This window comes from Balaenoptera musculus, chromosome 14, assembly GCF_009873245.2.
Source record: "Balaenoptera musculus isolate JJ_BM4_2016_0621 chromosome 14, mBalMus1.pri.v3, whole genome shotgun sequence".
NCBI classification, from domain to species: Eukaryota; Metazoa; Chordata; class Mammalia; order Artiodactyla; family Balaenopteridae; genus Balaenoptera; species Balaenoptera musculus.
In genome coordinates, this window is record NC_045798.1 from 76,785,595 (window position 1) to 76,802,883 (window position 17,289).

At 33.6% G+C, this 17,289-nt stretch overlaps 1 protein-coding gene across 7 annotated transcripts in view; it reads left to right on the forward strand.

Moving 5' to 3' along the window:
- The window catches only part of RELCH (RAB11 binding and LisH domain, coiled-coil and HEAT repeat containing), a 123,203-nt gene that overhangs the window by 12,827 nt on the left and 93,087 nt on the right, over window positions 1–17,289 (forward strand). For 5 of the 7 annotated variants that reach the window (XR_005022619.1, XM_036874862.1, XM_036874863.1 and 2 more), the window contains exons 2-5: window positions 5,440–5,529; window positions 13,888–13,959; window positions 14,070–14,125; window positions 14,230–14,343. Coding sequence is in view for 6 of the 7 variants with exons in the window: in XM_036874862.1 (XP_036730757.1) it covers window positions 5,440–5,529; window positions 13,888–13,959; window positions 14,070–14,125; window positions 14,230–14,343 (332 nt within the window). In the remaining variant the exon portion in view is untranslated. The remainder of the gene's footprint in view (window positions 1–5,439; window positions 5,530–13,887; window positions 13,960–14,069; window positions 14,126–14,229; window positions 14,344–17,289) is intronic. The other 2 variants (XM_036874865.1, XM_036874866.1) reach the window with 1 other exon arrangement.

Below are 17,289 nucleotides of genomic sequence, written 5' to 3' on the forward strand. Positions count from 1 at the left end.
TCTAGACATGGAACATGGCTAAGCCTCAAGGAGGAGACCCCAGTTGCCATCATGGGTGTAACCTTCTTCCAGATATTCCCACCTATTATTTCAAAACTCCGCAGCAGTCAGAAATGTTGTTCATTTGTTTTTGAAACCAGCTGGTCCTGGTTAGGTGACTTAGATTGCTCAAGGTAGTGTCATCGTATTGGCTATGTTCTTTCTAACCATCCATCAGCCCTGTGCTTGTGTGCTGCCTTAGTTCAGGCCTTTAGCTTACATCTGGACCCTCAGTTTTAGCCTTATAACTGGTTCCTGTGCCTTTAAGCTTTTCCTCCATCCTTGTTCTTAATTGATTTTAAAAGCTATTCATTCCTGTCACTGCGGCTAAAACCTTTTAACATTGCTTTCTCCTGTCCATGGCAACTTTTTCAAACTCTTTTTTTATTAGCAAAATTATATATTGCAGAAACAAGAATTTAATTCTTTTTAGGAATTTTATTTTTTCCCATTTTTGCATAGTATATGATAAAAATGACTTTGAAATATGTTATTATAGATGTGCATCATAAAGTTCTCCCTGTAATTTTGCTTCTTCCTGCCTTTTCAACCCTGTTGTCATATACCAACCTTTGGTGTACTCACATTGTTTACTCAATGTCCCTTGAACGTGTTTTGTATATTCCTATCTCAGTGCCTTTGACCATATTATTTTTCCTTCTCTTGGAATTCTTTTCCTCCATCCTCCTTTTGTTTTTTCCAGATTCTGTATATCCTTAAGGGAAGGTCCAGTTTATGTTCCTTCCTCTCCCTGAAGCTTCTCCAGCACATAGTGATCTCTAAATCCCCTGAACTTGTGGGGTTTTTTGGTCTGTTTCACTTATGGAAATTAATTATATGGAAACCTGTGACTGTGTTGGTGTCACTGAAATTTTTGTATATGTTAATGTTTTAGCTGACTGGATTTTTTTTTAAGATGTTTGTTCGAGTTCCTGTCTGATATATCTTTGACTTCTTTCACACCTGGCACAAATGCCTAAAGTAGGCAATATATAAATGTTTATTTAGCATGAGTATAGAAAAGAGACCATATTTTATTTATCTTTCTGTCACCAGTGCGTAATATTGTGTCTGGCAAATAAGCCTTTGAAAAAATGTTGATGTTATGTTAAAGAAATGATCTTTAGGTAGTGGGATCCTATAAATATGTAAGTTTGGAATATTCCTTGTGAAATTAGCTTTTCCCTGTATAGCCTGAGGAAAGTTGAGTCCAGGCTGATCTTTCTGAGGCCTTTCACGGTATCAAGCCCAACTTAGCTGGAATCTAGGAGATCTGAACCTGCATGCTTTTACATATTGTTCAAGGGAACTAATGGTTTAGAGCTCAGGCTTTGGCATCAGAGAGCTTGAGTTCATATTTTTACTCTGCTACTTCCTAGCTGTGTATCTCTGGGACAGTCTCTGTTTCCATACTGTAAAATATGGAAGGTAATGACTCCTCTTGCAGGGGGCTGTCACGAAGGTTAAATAAGGTTATCTATGAAAAATATCTGGCACAGAATAAGTGGTCAGAAAATGTTCAATATAATAACTAATGCTGTTATTAATAATAATCTTCCTTTTAACCTGATAGCTGTTCATATGGTGAAATCATCCAGCATTATAGAAATTTTAACTTCAGTGAATAGTTTGTCAATAAAATTTCAGTGTTCAAGTCTCTTCCTAAGTTTAAGTCTTTTGATTTGACGTTTAACTCAGTGGAATCTTGTGACAGAAAAGACAGTGGACTGCAAACTGGGAGACTTACATTGTACCCCTAGCTTGCTCACAGATTAATTTGCTGAACCTTTAACATAAAGTAGTCTAATTGTATTATCGTTATCTGTGTACAGCATGAAACTACAGTGGTTTATAAACTTATTAAGGCAAGAACCAAGTCTTACTGAATTTTATCTTTCTACTCCCTACCGTGGATTAGTAAATATGCATTGAATGAATACACGGTTCAGTTTTCTCATCAAACTGGGGTTGATGGAGGGGTTGGACTATCTCTAAGATTCCGTCTAGCTCTCAAATATTTTGAACATAGGGGTCAGTGAAGTGAGTCCCAGCGTTAGAGAAGAACTGAGGATCAGAAAATATAAGTTTTGCCATTGACAGATTTCTGAGATCCATTTTTAATTTAAGTGGATAACATATTAAAGTGTTTATGCATGACCTCAGGTTTAGATATGATTACTTTTAAGGTAAATTTGTTATCTTTCTGTTTATTAAATTTATATACTATATACTTCTTTGTTACTTATCATGACACAGGCATGGTTCAGTAAACGATCTTTACTAAACAAATTGGAATTTAAAGCTAATTGCTTGACATTATTTTTCTTCCTATTCTTTAAGTGTGAACTGGGTACTTTTGTGACTTTTTAATTATAAAATGCCCATATCATAAAAGGTATTAACTGTGTTTGGGGAAAAAATACCAAAGCACAAATAAAAAAATTCAAGCAGTATGGAGAGGAGTATGTATTGAAAAATTTTAACTCTGCTTCTTGGAGTCAGTTATATCTACAACCTTTAAAAATTATCATTCAATCTTTTATTGTAGCTTCCTGTCAGTAACCTGGTACACTATAGTTGTTCACTAAATGTTCACTGAATTAACCAATGCTCTTTACCAGTCAGGAGCTGATCAATTTTCCTGGTACACTTAGCTTTTAAAGTGCTATATAATTTCCATAAAAGATACCTTTTCAAGGGTCTGAAACTCATTTTTTTAACTACTGTAAAAGTTACCTTCTGTCATCAGTACTAAAAGATTAAAAGTATATGTATAAATAAGACTACTCTCATATGTGATTTATAAAATCAGTCTGCATGCCTTATAGTCACACTGTATAATGGTTTTAGTTTTCAGACCTAGTAAAACTTACATACAGGTTTTACTGGTTTGCCAACTATGATGAAAGTCCCTGATCATTCGGTTTCTGAGTTGTAAAGTGAATTACTAAGAAGTTACACAATCTTGGAATTTGAAGAAAGGCTTTGTGGTATACTTTATATTAGAAAGTGGTAGTAACTTCTTTCTTAATAAAAGAGGCTAATTTTTCCAAACTCTTCCTCTTTTATATTAGAGTATTTGGAAAGGCATGTGCTTGCCGTGGAAAAGAATTGTGGCTGAATCCAAAGAAGCGTATTTTTCTAGGAGCTGTAATATTACCTATTAGTCTTAAATTCCAAAGTACATTTTATGTGCAAAATCTATTATAGGTTAGCCCCATCAAAGTTAAAATTACTTCCTTCTATAATTTTTTTCTGACATGGAATAAATTTTAATAAATTAGGAGTTTTTTTTAACTTTTATGACACTATAGTTATTGTTAGTTAAAAAGACATTAGAACTTTTTTTCTTGGAGAATATAAAATTGTTGGCTTGGAACTAAAAAAAATAATTAGAATATATTTTTCAATGGCCATAATAATACCAAGTCAAAAATTAAGCAGTGTTTGCTTTCCGCAAGAACTCTTCCTATTGCATAGGTGATTTCTTTGAAAGTTTTAGAGAAATAGTAACAGTATAATGGAGGAATAATATATGGTGATCAAATAGGCTCTAACCTAGGCCTGTATGTGTGATTGAAAATACTCTAACCTAGGCTTGTATGTGTGATTGAAAATACTAGAAAACACTTAGAAAACTAACATTAGATAGATACTTAACATAATAGAAAAATATTTATCCAGAATCAACAACCAACATCGTACTTAACAGTTCATGATAACCCAAACTCCTGTCAATATATAGAACATTACTGTCACCCCAGAAAGTTCCCTCATGCTCCTTCCCAGTCAGTCAGTCCCCACCCCTTTCAGCCCCCCACTCCAAGAACCACTATAATGATTTTTTCTACCATAAATTACTACTGCCTATTCTAAGACTTCATGTAAATGAAATTATGCATTATGTACTCTGTGTAAGACTTCTATCATTCAGCCTAAAGCATTGAGATTCAGTCATGTTGTGGCATATATCTCAATAGTTTTTTTTTTTAATTGCTGAGTAATGTTCCTGAGTTCAGCCTATATTTAATATGAACTTTCTAGATTTCTGTGGTTACTATTGTTATTTGGTGTTTCTTGGTTTATGCTTAAAATAAATTATGCTCTAATAAATGGTACTGTAATACTTGATTTTCTGTTATTTGTTTATGCTGTCTTAAAACTTAAGTTAGTAGCAAGTTGTTATTTATCAGATATAATTAAATTGCAGGGGAATTAAATGCTTCTGTGAATACGAACACAGTGTTCTCAGAAGAGTACTATATATAGAATTTCACTTAGTTCACCTTAATAGGAATTTAAAGATAAGTGGTTCATTGATAATGACATAGCTCTATTTGAAGAGTCAACCATTTCAATTATTGGCATGTACTAATTGTTTTAAAAGGAGGTGAGGGAGCCCTATGTGGAGTTCAAATCTTTATTTCTATAACTTGCATTCATTTGTCCAGACTGTGCTTTCTAAACACAGATAATCTATTCCTTAGAGCAATATATAAACAGTAGACACTATGTAAGTAGCATGATTTAATAAAAAGAGTTGACCTAGCCTCTCATTTGTCCCTTCTTTGCATTAGCTAACTAGAGCTCCTTTAATGAGTATCAGCATTGATTTCTTCCTTTAAGTGAGAATGTTTACATCATGTTTTTCTGTTTAGGGACACTTAAAAATCTGGCACAAGCTAGGGACACTCCCCACTACCACCATGCACGTAAAACACAGAACTCTTGAAACCCCTTCATTTGCCTTTTGCATCCCATATTACAAATTCAATAAATGAAATCTTTAGGAATCATCTTGTTTACTTTCTTTTACTTAAACCCACATCCATTTCACTACCAGGACATGTTGGTTCTACATCAAAAAATAACCCAAATCTGACCACTTCTCACATTTCTACTGCCTCTATTCTAGGCCAAATCTGATCATCTCTCACCTACATGACTCTAATAGCCTCTTTTTTTTTTTTTAATTTTTATTTTATATTGGAGTGTAGTTGATTTACATAGTAGTCTCTTAACTGGTCTCTCTACAAACCACCTTCCTTACAGCAGCCAAAATGATTTTCCAAAAATGTATGTGTTTTTGTTGTTTTCCATTGTACTTGGAATAAAATTCAAACTGTTTGCAGTTTTGTTGTCCTTAGCTGGGCTTGCATTATATCCTGTGTGTCCGTTACTCTGGAGTTAGTTAGAGATCTGGGCAGGGAAACTTGAGCTACTTCAAAGTAGCTTAATTGGTATGAGCATTTTTACCTTATTGTTTTAATAGAATTCCTATATCTTAGAATCACAGTTTATTCACTGGAAAAAAAATCATAGCTAATTGATTTCCAATCCCTTATTTTGGCAGTTAAATAAAAATCTGTTTAATTCTTTTTTTTTTTTGGTTTATTACAGATCGAGCTGGGAGCATCAGTACCCTTGATTCTTTAGACTTTGCAAGATATTCAGATGATGGTAACAGGGAAACGGATGAGAGAGTGGCAGGTGAGTAAGACTGTAAAGACAGATTTGGATTTTTTGACATTCCAGAAATAATAAAATGACTTGAAGAATTCTCTTCTTTCTATAATTTGGTATGTGAATATATTGATATAGTTATTATACAAAGTTATGTTACTAATTTATTGGTTGCAGGGAACATCCCAGCCCCCAACTGCTCTTTCCAGTGGTGCTCTGAATTTTTGGTTATGCACACCTACAGTCTGCTGAGTTCTGCTTGTAGCCAGTAGTTTACAACCATGTAGTTATACAGCTGGTGTAAAAGAGGTTTAAGTTAGCCATGGTTTAGTACAAAGTTAGTTGGTCATTGGCCTCCTCATTCCTTTTATCCTCCAAACCAGGGCTGAGTAATATTCATGTGTTATATACCAGTACAGCTCTACTGATTGTTAAAATTGGTTTAAATACTGCTATGCTGGTTGGTGAATAAAACTTTGCTTGGTTCCCTGGATGCTCCCTGGCCATCACTGCATCTCTCCAGAAACTTCTCGACTTGCCTGTGATCCAGAAAATAAAGGGTTAGCGCTTGGTCCAGCAGGGGCCTCCAGGACCTTGCCCATTCCAAAAAGAAGGCCAACATCCTTCTTAGTTGCTTGGTTTCTCATTCCAATCTCCTTCCCCTCTCCATCCTCCCACCATTTCTGCCTTTTAGGCATCACCACTGGATCTGTAGGGACTTCAGAAGACCAATTTGTACCCTCTGTGTTCTGCCCACATCAAATGAGGCCAGTTGGATTCTTCTGGGGGTCCACCCTGGGATTTACCATTGTTGCAGCTCTGGCTCCTCAGGTGTCAAGTGACTGGTACCTTTCTGGTGCTTCAAGGCTGTGGCTGTCTGTTATTGAAGTAATTTTTGAATGTCTTATTGGAATTGTAGTTTTCATAGGACGTTGACTCTGAGATAGATGGGAAGTAGACAGACATCAGTTAGGTATTTTAATCCACCAGAATGGTGGGCACACCTGGCACAGGAAGGATGCCACGTGGGACAGATGGGAGCCTGTGAGGGAAATAGTTTTCTTCCATTTACTGGGACAAGTTTGTTAAAACCTACCAAATGTTTGCCTGTCATAGTCATTGTGAATAAAAGTGAGTGCTAATTTTTATATAGCACTTGCTCCATTCTGAACACTGTTGTAAATGTATATTAACTCTTTGAGTTATACAATTATCATCATCCTCCCCTCCCCAAGAAACTGAGGCACTCAGAGATTATTAAGACTTTAGTGGCAGAGCTAAGACTGGAACGCAGATAACCCAGCAGCAGAGCCCACAACTGACTGCGCTGTATGCTACCTCTTAGCGTGAAGGATGAGGTTTGACCTGGTTAAAATGACATTCCAATATGTGGTTTTCATTTATTACTCGAGAATAGAGCTATTGAATGTTTAAAAAAATCTCTCTTTCCCTAATCTCTTCCCTGAGTTAGGGGGAAAAAATGATGTAATTGTTTTTAGTTCAACAGAGGCTAAGAGAGGATTCAGCAGTGAGAACGATAGCATTATCAATTGAATGGGGAAGTCATTGGAAGAGTTTAATGCAGCTCCATATATCAAGTCATGATTTAGTCATAAGCATTATTAATTAAAAGCTGTATCAAAAAGGAAATCACATCAGTACTGTCTGAAAATTAGCAAATCAAATGGGAATTATTTGAATAATTTTAGGACAAACTTATCCTACTAATTATATCATTTGTTAAGTGGCATTATGTTATATTTAATTATATAGTAAATGTTAGCTATTCTGTGTTTTCTGTTATATGTTAAGTATTAAATGCATGGTGTTTTGGTTTATTAGAGACTAACCAAATATATTTAGTTTTGTATATTGTATTGTTGTTCAGATGGTTATGTATTAGAAAATAACTTCTACCCAGAAATAGACCACATAATTATTTTCTTCCCTTTAATTTTTATTTGAAAACCTAAATTTTAGACTTAGTAAAATTTAAGAGGTTCATCATTATTCTCAGTATTTAGGTATTTTAGTATTTCTAATTAGGGGAAGCACTGATGTAGAAGCAAGATGTTATAATTAAGCAAAATGTTATAACTAAGCATAACTAAGAGTGAATATTTTAAATATTTGGTAGTTTTGACCTTATATTTTTAATCTAAAGATTATACTCTTGTCTCTAAGTTTGGGGAGATAAAGTAATTTTTGCTTACTATATAATGCTAATGTATAAATATATGCTGTCTTGAGAAAGAAATACTATGTGGTATCACTTATATGTGGAGTCTAAAAAATAATACCAATGAATCTATATATCAGTATAAAACAGAAACAGAGTTATAGACTAGAAAACAATCTTATGGTTCCCCAAAGAGGAGAGGGAGGAGAGGATGGGACAAATTAGGAGTATGGGATTAACAGATACAAACTACTCTACATTAAATAGATAAACAACAAGGGTTTACTCTGTAGCACAGGGCATTATACCTATTATCTTGTAATAACCTGTAACGAAATGTAATCTACAAAAAAATTGAATGACTATGCTGTACACCTGAAGCTCAAGACAATATTGTAAATCAACTATACTTCAGTGTAAATGAGTGACTGAGTGGTGTCTTCCATCTTCATTGGAAAAGGGAAGGAAATGTATGTTATTCCAGGAGAATGGCATTTAGACTTTTAGTGCTCTTGTGCCATCGCCTGTTATTGAACCAAATGTGTGACATGTGGATGAAAATTTCAATTAATCACAATTCCCATTTACAAAAAGAGTTTTGGCTCTTTGCTAACCATTGCTAGTAACTTAGAACCTAATCAAAAAATGAATAATCCAGAAAAGATAATTATCCTGCCATCTATCATTGGATCACATGTAAACCTCACTGAGAAAGAATAAAAATCTCTTTTATTTTCATATACCAGTCTTGGGCAGAAGGAGATTATAGATAATACAGGTATTGAGTCCACTGCCCCACGATGCAAATGTAGGGTCTGCTCCAGGCTTTAATAAACTGTTGCTGTTTATGAGACATATATATACTACTACATGTGGGTTCAGCATCATTCTTATCATCTTTTCCCTAAATTTAAAAATCTGGTTATTTTTTCAAGTCTGTACAGGTGTTCCTTTAAAGAGGAAAAGATCTCTAAATGGACAAATGTTTATTGAGCACCTGCTCTGTGCCAGGCACTGTTCCGGTTGCTTTATATAAAATACTTATTTAACCTTGTGAACAATCCTTCAAAATAGGTCATGATATCCTTATTTTATAGATCAGAAAACTGAGATTGAAAATTTTTCCCAGTAGCCTCCGTACGGTTAAAGGGCAAAATCAGGATGTGAACATACAGGTTTTTATTCCAGGGCTCACGATGTATCTTTAAGTACCAGGCTGGAGCTTTGACTCATCTGTACATTCATGTGGATAGCAGAATCTTATCTTTCCCATGCAAGACTGTTTCAACATAGTCATTTTCTTTCAAAAAAAAGTAAAATTTCAAAAGCATTTCATTTAAATTATTTTCCACTTCTGAATTTAGTAGACACCAAACCAAAATGAGCTTAATTTAACTGACTTTTTAGTAAAAGACTTTCTATATGTTATTAAACAAAGCTGTACAGTGTACATACAGTGTAGATGTTAAATTTTCAAGTTTTCTTCAGGATAGCAAGGGACATCTATGTTCTAAATATTGGGATTGCCATTCTTTAATTAGACATTTTGAGCATCTGCTACGTATTAGGTACTATGTTAGGCGCTAGATACAGAAGCATGAAATAGACAGAGTTTCTGCCCTCAAGGAATTTGTACTAAAACCTGTCTATGTCTGTAATACAATTAAATGTTCAGTACTTTGGAAATAGTGATAAGGAACTTGTTGATTTTAGAACCATCTATATCCCTGTCTCAGGTTCACTTGATCCATCTTTTAGCATCAGAGTCTCTGACTTTATTTGTTCTCATACCTCTACCTGTTACTGTATTACTTCTCTAGTTCATACCTTAATTTTTGTATTGGGATCTAGAGAACTGCAGAAGCTGTTCTTTCTAATTTGCAGGGAAAGACACTACTGAATGCTGGTAAGATCACTGATGTTTAGATTTATTAGATACGGCATCAAGTACTGGAATGCCCATTCATACAGCTAACATTTGTTGAGTCCTCTATATTCAAGGTATTATACTGTTATGGGAACAATAAACAACAAAGTAGACATATGAAGCCTTTTTAAGCCTTCGTAATCTAGTAAACATTCTAAAATGAAATTCAAATTTTTGCCTGTGGGATAACCTGGCCTTACCCCCTGGGTAAGAAGCATCATCAGTAACCCTCTCACTCCTTAGCTGTTGGGCTGCAGCATACATATCCAGCTTTATCAGGATTAAATAAGCCTATCTGTCTTATTATAATATATTTTTCCTTAGTACAGCTATCTTTAATTCCTGTTTGCAGTACTTTTTTGTTTTTCTTATTTTCAACTTTACTTAAATCTTATTTATGGTTTTGTATGATTTAAAATAGGATAGATGCTCCAACAAGCCTTTTAAGGGCAACAAGCCTTTGATATGAGTTGTAAATTGTTAAAATTTATATAAGCCATAAAGGTCTGAACTAGGACAATTGCAGAGACAATTGAGATGAATGGTTATTTAGGATTCAAGGGCTGGAATCATTATAGCTTGACATTTAATTAATGTGGGAGTAAGGGCAAGAGGTAAGTGAAGAGTAATCTCCAGGTTTCTTATTTGGGCATCTGGGTAGATAGTGGTGCCCTTAATGAAGAGCTACTGCAGGAGGAGGGAAGGCAGATGATGAAGTTCATTTAGATAGGATTAAAATTCAAAGTTTATGAAACATTCAAGTGGGCATGTCCAGGTGATAAACAGGTAGCCCTGTTTATCTTGGGGGAAAAGTTTAAAGATTTCTGAATCTTAAGAGTACTGGTGAGAGTAAAACTGTAAGAGTGAAATGTTTATCATCCCAGTATATAGAGTAAGAAAAGGACCAGGGAGGACACTCTGGGAAACACCAACTTTGAGATGAATGATAGAGGAATCTGTAAGAGAACCTGAGCAGGAGGAACAATAATGGGAAGAATTTTCTTCTTTTAAAGTTTAAGGAGGAGGAATTTTTTCCCCCTCAGAAGAATATAGAAAACGAAATGTCTACAAACCATGGAGATTGCATCTTGCTTCCTTTCATTTATTTCTCACTATTTGCTAAGTCATGCGTAACAGTCCTCTACCTTTCTTAAGTCTGTAATAGGCAGGGAGTATTCTCTAAACCCAGAAGGAGTGGTGATGGTACTGTCTGGGGATTTTTGTATTATTTTAGGAATATATTTTTATTCTAACTCATATTCTTATGAGAATTTTCCTCTTTTCCTAGAACCTTTCCTGGGATAATAAAATGAGTATTAAGGATGGGGAAGTGGTATTTTATTATGACGTAAAATCACCTTATATTCAGGGGGAAAGAAATCCAAGAAATTCTGACTTGAAAGAAGACAATTTCATGTCTATTATGAGATGGCAAGGTCCTTGACTCAGCCCTAATGATATGAACTCTTCACTAGTGAAGAAAAATGGGAATGAAAAATACTTTACTCTGATCAGTATTATAGGAAAGATCTAAAATATGTATTATTTTGAGTTTTGTGCCAAAAGAACTAAGACTAACAAATATTTCGAGATAATATTAGTAATATATTTAGTTGGGGCAACAAAGAATCAATATTTCTTTCTGCTTTGAAATTTAACACTGCACCTTTGGTGTCTCGACATGGTCAATTGTATATATCCCAAGTCATGAGCACCTGATCTTGAAGCTCTCAAGTACCCCTGATATAATGCCAGTATTATCCAACCCTATTTAGGAAATAACTATTTCAACTAATCTAGAATTGCTTATACTGACTTAGTCATTAAATATTTTGGTAAGATTGTAATATGCAGTATTAGAATATACCTATGTCTTTGCGATTACTTTAGTTCCAATAAAATTGCATTCAGCAGGGTTGGGCTAGTGGAGGGTTGGGATAGTGGAGTGAGCAGGCTGGTAGTTGGTTCCTACAGTGTTTTTTAAAAAACATGTACTTCAAACATTTTTATGAAGAATTATAATATTTGAAAAATACTTAGAGGTTGCTTGGTACAATGTATCTCTTTACAGGATAATAAATTTTGAGATTTAATCCAATATTTTTTTAATGAAGAAGTGACAAATTTAAATATGTGTAAATATAGCTGTTCAGACCTTTCTTGTGAAACTTTCTCACATAACTGCAAATACTTGATCATACTGTGCCTTTATAGAGATGTGCTATGGCTTCAAAGATATGCCTTTGTCTTTTAAAGTCTATATTGTATATTAAGAAACATGCAGCAGAGTGAATTCATTTTGATAAGCACTATCTTTTCAGAGCATTGGTACCTTTTAATGACATTTGGCAATGTATGTGTAGATGTGCATAAAAATATAAATTCTTGCCGTCTGACATGGGTTTTTCTGGCTTTCTGTGCCTTGATCATTTAGTGTTTTGCTCTTGGTCACCTAAACTTTCACCAGTTGAATTTGAGTTTTTTTCACAGTTTGTGTTTTAACCAGTTTTTTTTAAATTTATTTTTTTCATATTTCTTTCATTCTGGTGCAGGGCATTTCTGATCTGCAATTGTTCTGTAATATGTTAGTAAATTGTAAGTGATACTGGAAGCATAATATGTATACTCATTTTGCTTGTGATATAGTTAAGTGCTTTTAAATCAAAATAAATTACCTAAAGTTTTGAAATAAAAAGAAAAGTAAACCTATTCTGTACTTACCTAACACATTGAATGTGTGCAGTCTGACTTTAAACACAAACTCTAAGAGTTTCCAGAAGTGTAAGTTTTAGGAAATGTTTTAACTTTGTTGCACAGAAATGTTTGCAGATCAGCATTGCTGACTACCAAAAAAGAAATAGTCACGTACATGTCATCTGATTTTTAGTTGTGCTTCCATGTTGCTGCAGTGAAATTCTGTGCATCAAAATAATTGGCTTTAATGTACTAGATGTGATTCAGTTACATCTTAAGTTTTTAATGAAAATATGCAAACTGAGTGAATTCTATTTTTTCCATATATTTTTATAGCTTCGTTGTCTCTGATAGCATTTCATTTGCCATCTTCTTTATTCTGTTTATTAGTCAGTGAGGAAAAAATGCATCTTTAAAGTGTTAAATTTGCTAATTTTTATGCAGAACTATTTAAATTATAATTTTTTTTAAATATCCAGTTGTGACAAAGATCACTTAATTTTCTCAGAGCTTTACTTCACAGAAATGGTTTTTTTCCCCCACATCTAAGCTTGCTTTTTCTTCAGAGCAGTATTTATATATTTTAAAGAAAATTCCCAGCAAAGACACATATAGTTAGATCTTGCTCATGATGAAACATTTTAAAGAGCTCATTAAAATGTCTCCTCAGTATTCATGTTTATCTTATAATCAGACTCTGTGGTAATAGGAGAAATCTTTAAGTTTCATTAGTACCTCTTACTATGAACAAATATCTATTTGAAGAGTTGTCAGAAACTTTGAAATTCTACTTAAATTTACTCAGTATCCTTAGATTACCACACTTGTAGAATTGTACTCAATCATTTGCTTTAGAATGATCTTAATTATAAATTAAAGGACAAACTATTTCTATCCTTTGGCTTTAAATGAAACCTAAAATAAACCCCTCAGAACTTTTTTTAGATATGTGTTTAACATATCTGTGCTTATTTATAGAAGACATACTTGTTTGTAGAAAAATTGATAGGCATCCCACATTTGTTAAATATTTAAACCCTGTTCTTTCAACATCTTAATGAAGGACTATATTCACTAATGTTTCTGTATCTTGATTTATAACATTATTCTAGATAATGCATTTTAAAATACCTTTTTTTTAATCCTAAGATTTTCTTTAAGTATATTTGCTAGGACTTCATCTAATTTTTGTCTTTTCCCCTAAAATTATGTCACCTGAAAACATTCCATTACATTTCTTACCTAGACTGAGTGAAACATAACCACCTAAATTACTAAGATTTTTATTTACCTAAAGGAGAGTATGCCATAGATCTTATTTTTAAATAGAGCTATTCCTTGTCAGACAGCTGGAACATTTGATCAGTAGTCCCCTGTATTCTAAAACTATGGAAAACATTCACCAGTTTGCTTGCAAATCAACTCTGCTGCATGCGTTCACAAGTTTCATAAAGATTGCATGCTTTCTGTTTTCAATACAAATTGTATTTTTTTTTCATACCCATCCTTGCTTTTTCTTTTTTTATTTTTGTTTCCCTTTTCTTGGTTGGATGCCTGTGTGTGTTTATTCCAAATCCCTGTCCAGTCCTGGAGTTTGAACTACGGAAAGCCAAGGAGACCATTCAGGCCCTCCGAGCCAACCTGACAAAGGCTGCAGGTGGTGTACATAAACTTTTTTGAGACTTTTTCTACTTTGACAATGTAGAAGTAGCTGAGATATTTTCTAATGTAAAATAGTAAAATATTATTCATATTTTCTTCCACCAGAACACGAAGTTCCTTTACAGGAACGAAAAAATTACAAATCAAGTCCTGAAATTCAGGTGGGTGAATGACAGATCTAAAAGTATCTTCTGTATGAAATGGTAGCACAAGTATTGAAGGAAGAAGACTTACAGTATTGTGTCTGTCTTTTATTTATCTCTAGGAGCCAATCAAACCTCTTGAAAAGAGAGCTCTAAACTTCTTAGTCAATGAATTTTTATTGAAGAATAACTACAAGCTGACATCAATAACCTTTTCAGATGAAAATGATGATCAGGTACAATTTCTTTTCGGTTTTTTTTTTTTAATACGCGATGATTTGTTTCCTTTTTAATTTATAAGATACTTATTTTCTCTTTTATCTAGTTTCTTTAGTTGTTTTTTTTTTTTTAATTTATTTATTTATGACTGTGTTGCGTCTTCGTTTCTGTGCGAGGGCTTTCTCTAGTTGCGGCAAGTGGGGACCACTCTTCATCGCGGTGCTCGGGCCTCTCACCATCGCGGCCTCTCTTGTTGCGGAGCACAGGCTCCAGACGCGCAGGCTCAGTAATTGTGGCTCACGGGCCCAGTTGCTCCGTGGCATGTGGGATCTTCCCAGACCAGGGCTGGAACCCGTGTCCCCTGCATTGGCAGGCAGATTCTCAACCACTGCGCCACCAGGGAAGCCCAAGTTTCTTTAGTTTTTTAAAAAGTTATACATATTGTAAAATTCCATAAGGCTTCCCAGTCTAGTATTCTGTTGGCTTATAGATTTCCTCTTTCTACATAAAGACTTCTCATTCTTTCCAGGGAGCTTTTTACAACTCCCCTATAACTATGTAATCTACTCATATTTCCATGTATTTATAAAATGTGCTTTTTTTTAAACTTTAAAACATTTACTTAGTAGTACAGATTAATGTGTACTTATAAATTCAGTTTAGCTAAAACCTCTTCAGTAATGCTATAATAATTAAGATGATAGATAACAGCAATTAAGAGAGAATATTTTGAATAAGAGAATATAAGTTGTGTTTCTGAATAGGAGCCAATCTTAGAACTTCATTATTTTACTGATAAAATCTTATAGGAAAAGAAATGATGCTTTGTTTAGTGTTATCTCCTAACTCTGGAATATTTTGACTTCTTAGTGCGAATAGGTCAGTTTGAATCTTTTACCTTAGTAAAGTAATACCAAGGAGTGTATTGTATAGAAATCAGGAGGCCATCATTTTAAATCAGGTATAGCCCATTGGTCCCTAAACTATCCCATGGATCATTTAGCAAAAATAGAAGTAGCAAAAATAGAAGTTCTCTTAAGGAAGATAGCAGTACAGTTACTCTCTCAGTTATTGTAATGTATTTGGCAAAAACTAAATTTAATAAAATATATAGTTATTTTTTATTAAATGGTAGTTTTACTCAACTATATAAAAGACATTAAACTAATATTTACCTAATATAAATAATGTTATAATATACTACGATTATATTTCAGGTTAATCATGTTTTATCACAGACTTAGGTTAATGATCAACTAAACAATGTATAAGAAATATGTTGAATATATGAGAAACATTGAGAGGCCAAAAAGAAGGCAGAAAAAGAAGAAAAAGGGAACAAAGAATAGCTAGCACACACAGAAAACAATAGCAAGATGGCAGATTTAAAACCCAGCCATATCAATACTCACTTTAAATATAAATGATCTATCCTTCCAATTAAAAGGCAGAAATTACTGGAGATTTCAAGCTGGCTCTCTCAATAATTGATAGAATAAGGTAATAGAAAATCATTTAGGATATAGAACACTTGTGCTATGCTGTCAACTAACTTGACATAAGTAGAATTTATAAAACTTCATCTTTCAATAGCTGAATACATGTTTTCAAATACGTATGAGTCACTTATCAAAATAGATCATATTATATCTATTAAATAGATATAGGTGATAAAGCAAGTCTTAATATTTAAGAGGATTTTAAATATTTCCAAATAACACATAAGTTAAAGAAGAAATCAAAAGGGAAATTATGAAGTATTTTGAACTGAATGAAGGTGAAAACAAAACCATCAAAATTTGCAGGATGTAGCTAAAGCTACAGGAAAGTTTATGACACCAAAATGTTTATAATAGAAAAGAAGGAAGATTTCAAATTGATGAAAATCAGCTTCTACTTTAAGAAACTAGAAAAAGAAAACTAAGCAAAGCCCAAAGTAAGCAGAAGAAAGGAAATATTAAAAATGAGAGTGTAAATCAATGGTATAGGCAACAGAAAACAATAGAGAAAAGCTAATAAAATAAAAAACTGAGTTTCTGAGGTTAATGAAATTGGAAAACCTCTAGTCTGACTGATTAGGAAAAAGAGAGAAGAAGCAAATTATCAAAATCTGGAATGAGCAAGGTTATATCACTATAAATTTTACTTATTATATATTTTTTAAATATATACCGCTGGATTTCTTTTCTTTTTTAAAATATTTATTTATTTATTTACTTATTTGTCTGCGCTGGGTCTTTAGTTGCGGCACACGGAATCTTCATTGTCACGTGCGGGCTCTTAGTTGGGGCATGCGGGATCTAGTTCCCTAACCAGGGAACGAATCTGGTACCCCTGCATTGGGAGCACAGAGTCTTAACCACTGGACCACCAGGGAAGTCCCTAAATTTTACTCATATTAAAAGGATAAGATGGGAATGTTATGAGCAACTTTACTTGAAAGAAGACAATTGCCAGAGCTCATTCAAGAAGAAATAGATTTGAAGAACTTTGAATTATTAAAGAAATTGAATTTGTACTTAAAAACCTTCCGACAAAGAAAACTCTAGGTCTAGATAACTTCACTTGTAAAATCTACCAGGCATTTAAGGAAGAAGTAATACCACTTCTCCACAAACTCTTCTAGAAACTGAAGAGAAGGGAATGCTTCCAAACTCATTCTATGAGACCAGAATAATTCTGATATCAAAGTCAGATAAAAAACATTGCAAACAAAGAAAATACAGGGTCATTTTCCTTGTGAATTGGATGCAGAAATTCTATATAATTCTATATTTTACTATATCAAATCCAGCAATATGTAAAAATGCTAATACATCATGACCAAATGGTTTATCCAAGGAATGCAAGGTTGATTTAATCCAAAAATCAGTCATTGTAATTCACCATTTTAAGAAATTTTTTAAAAGAGAAAAAAATCATATCTCAGAAGAAAGCATTTGACATAACATGCATTTCCCATA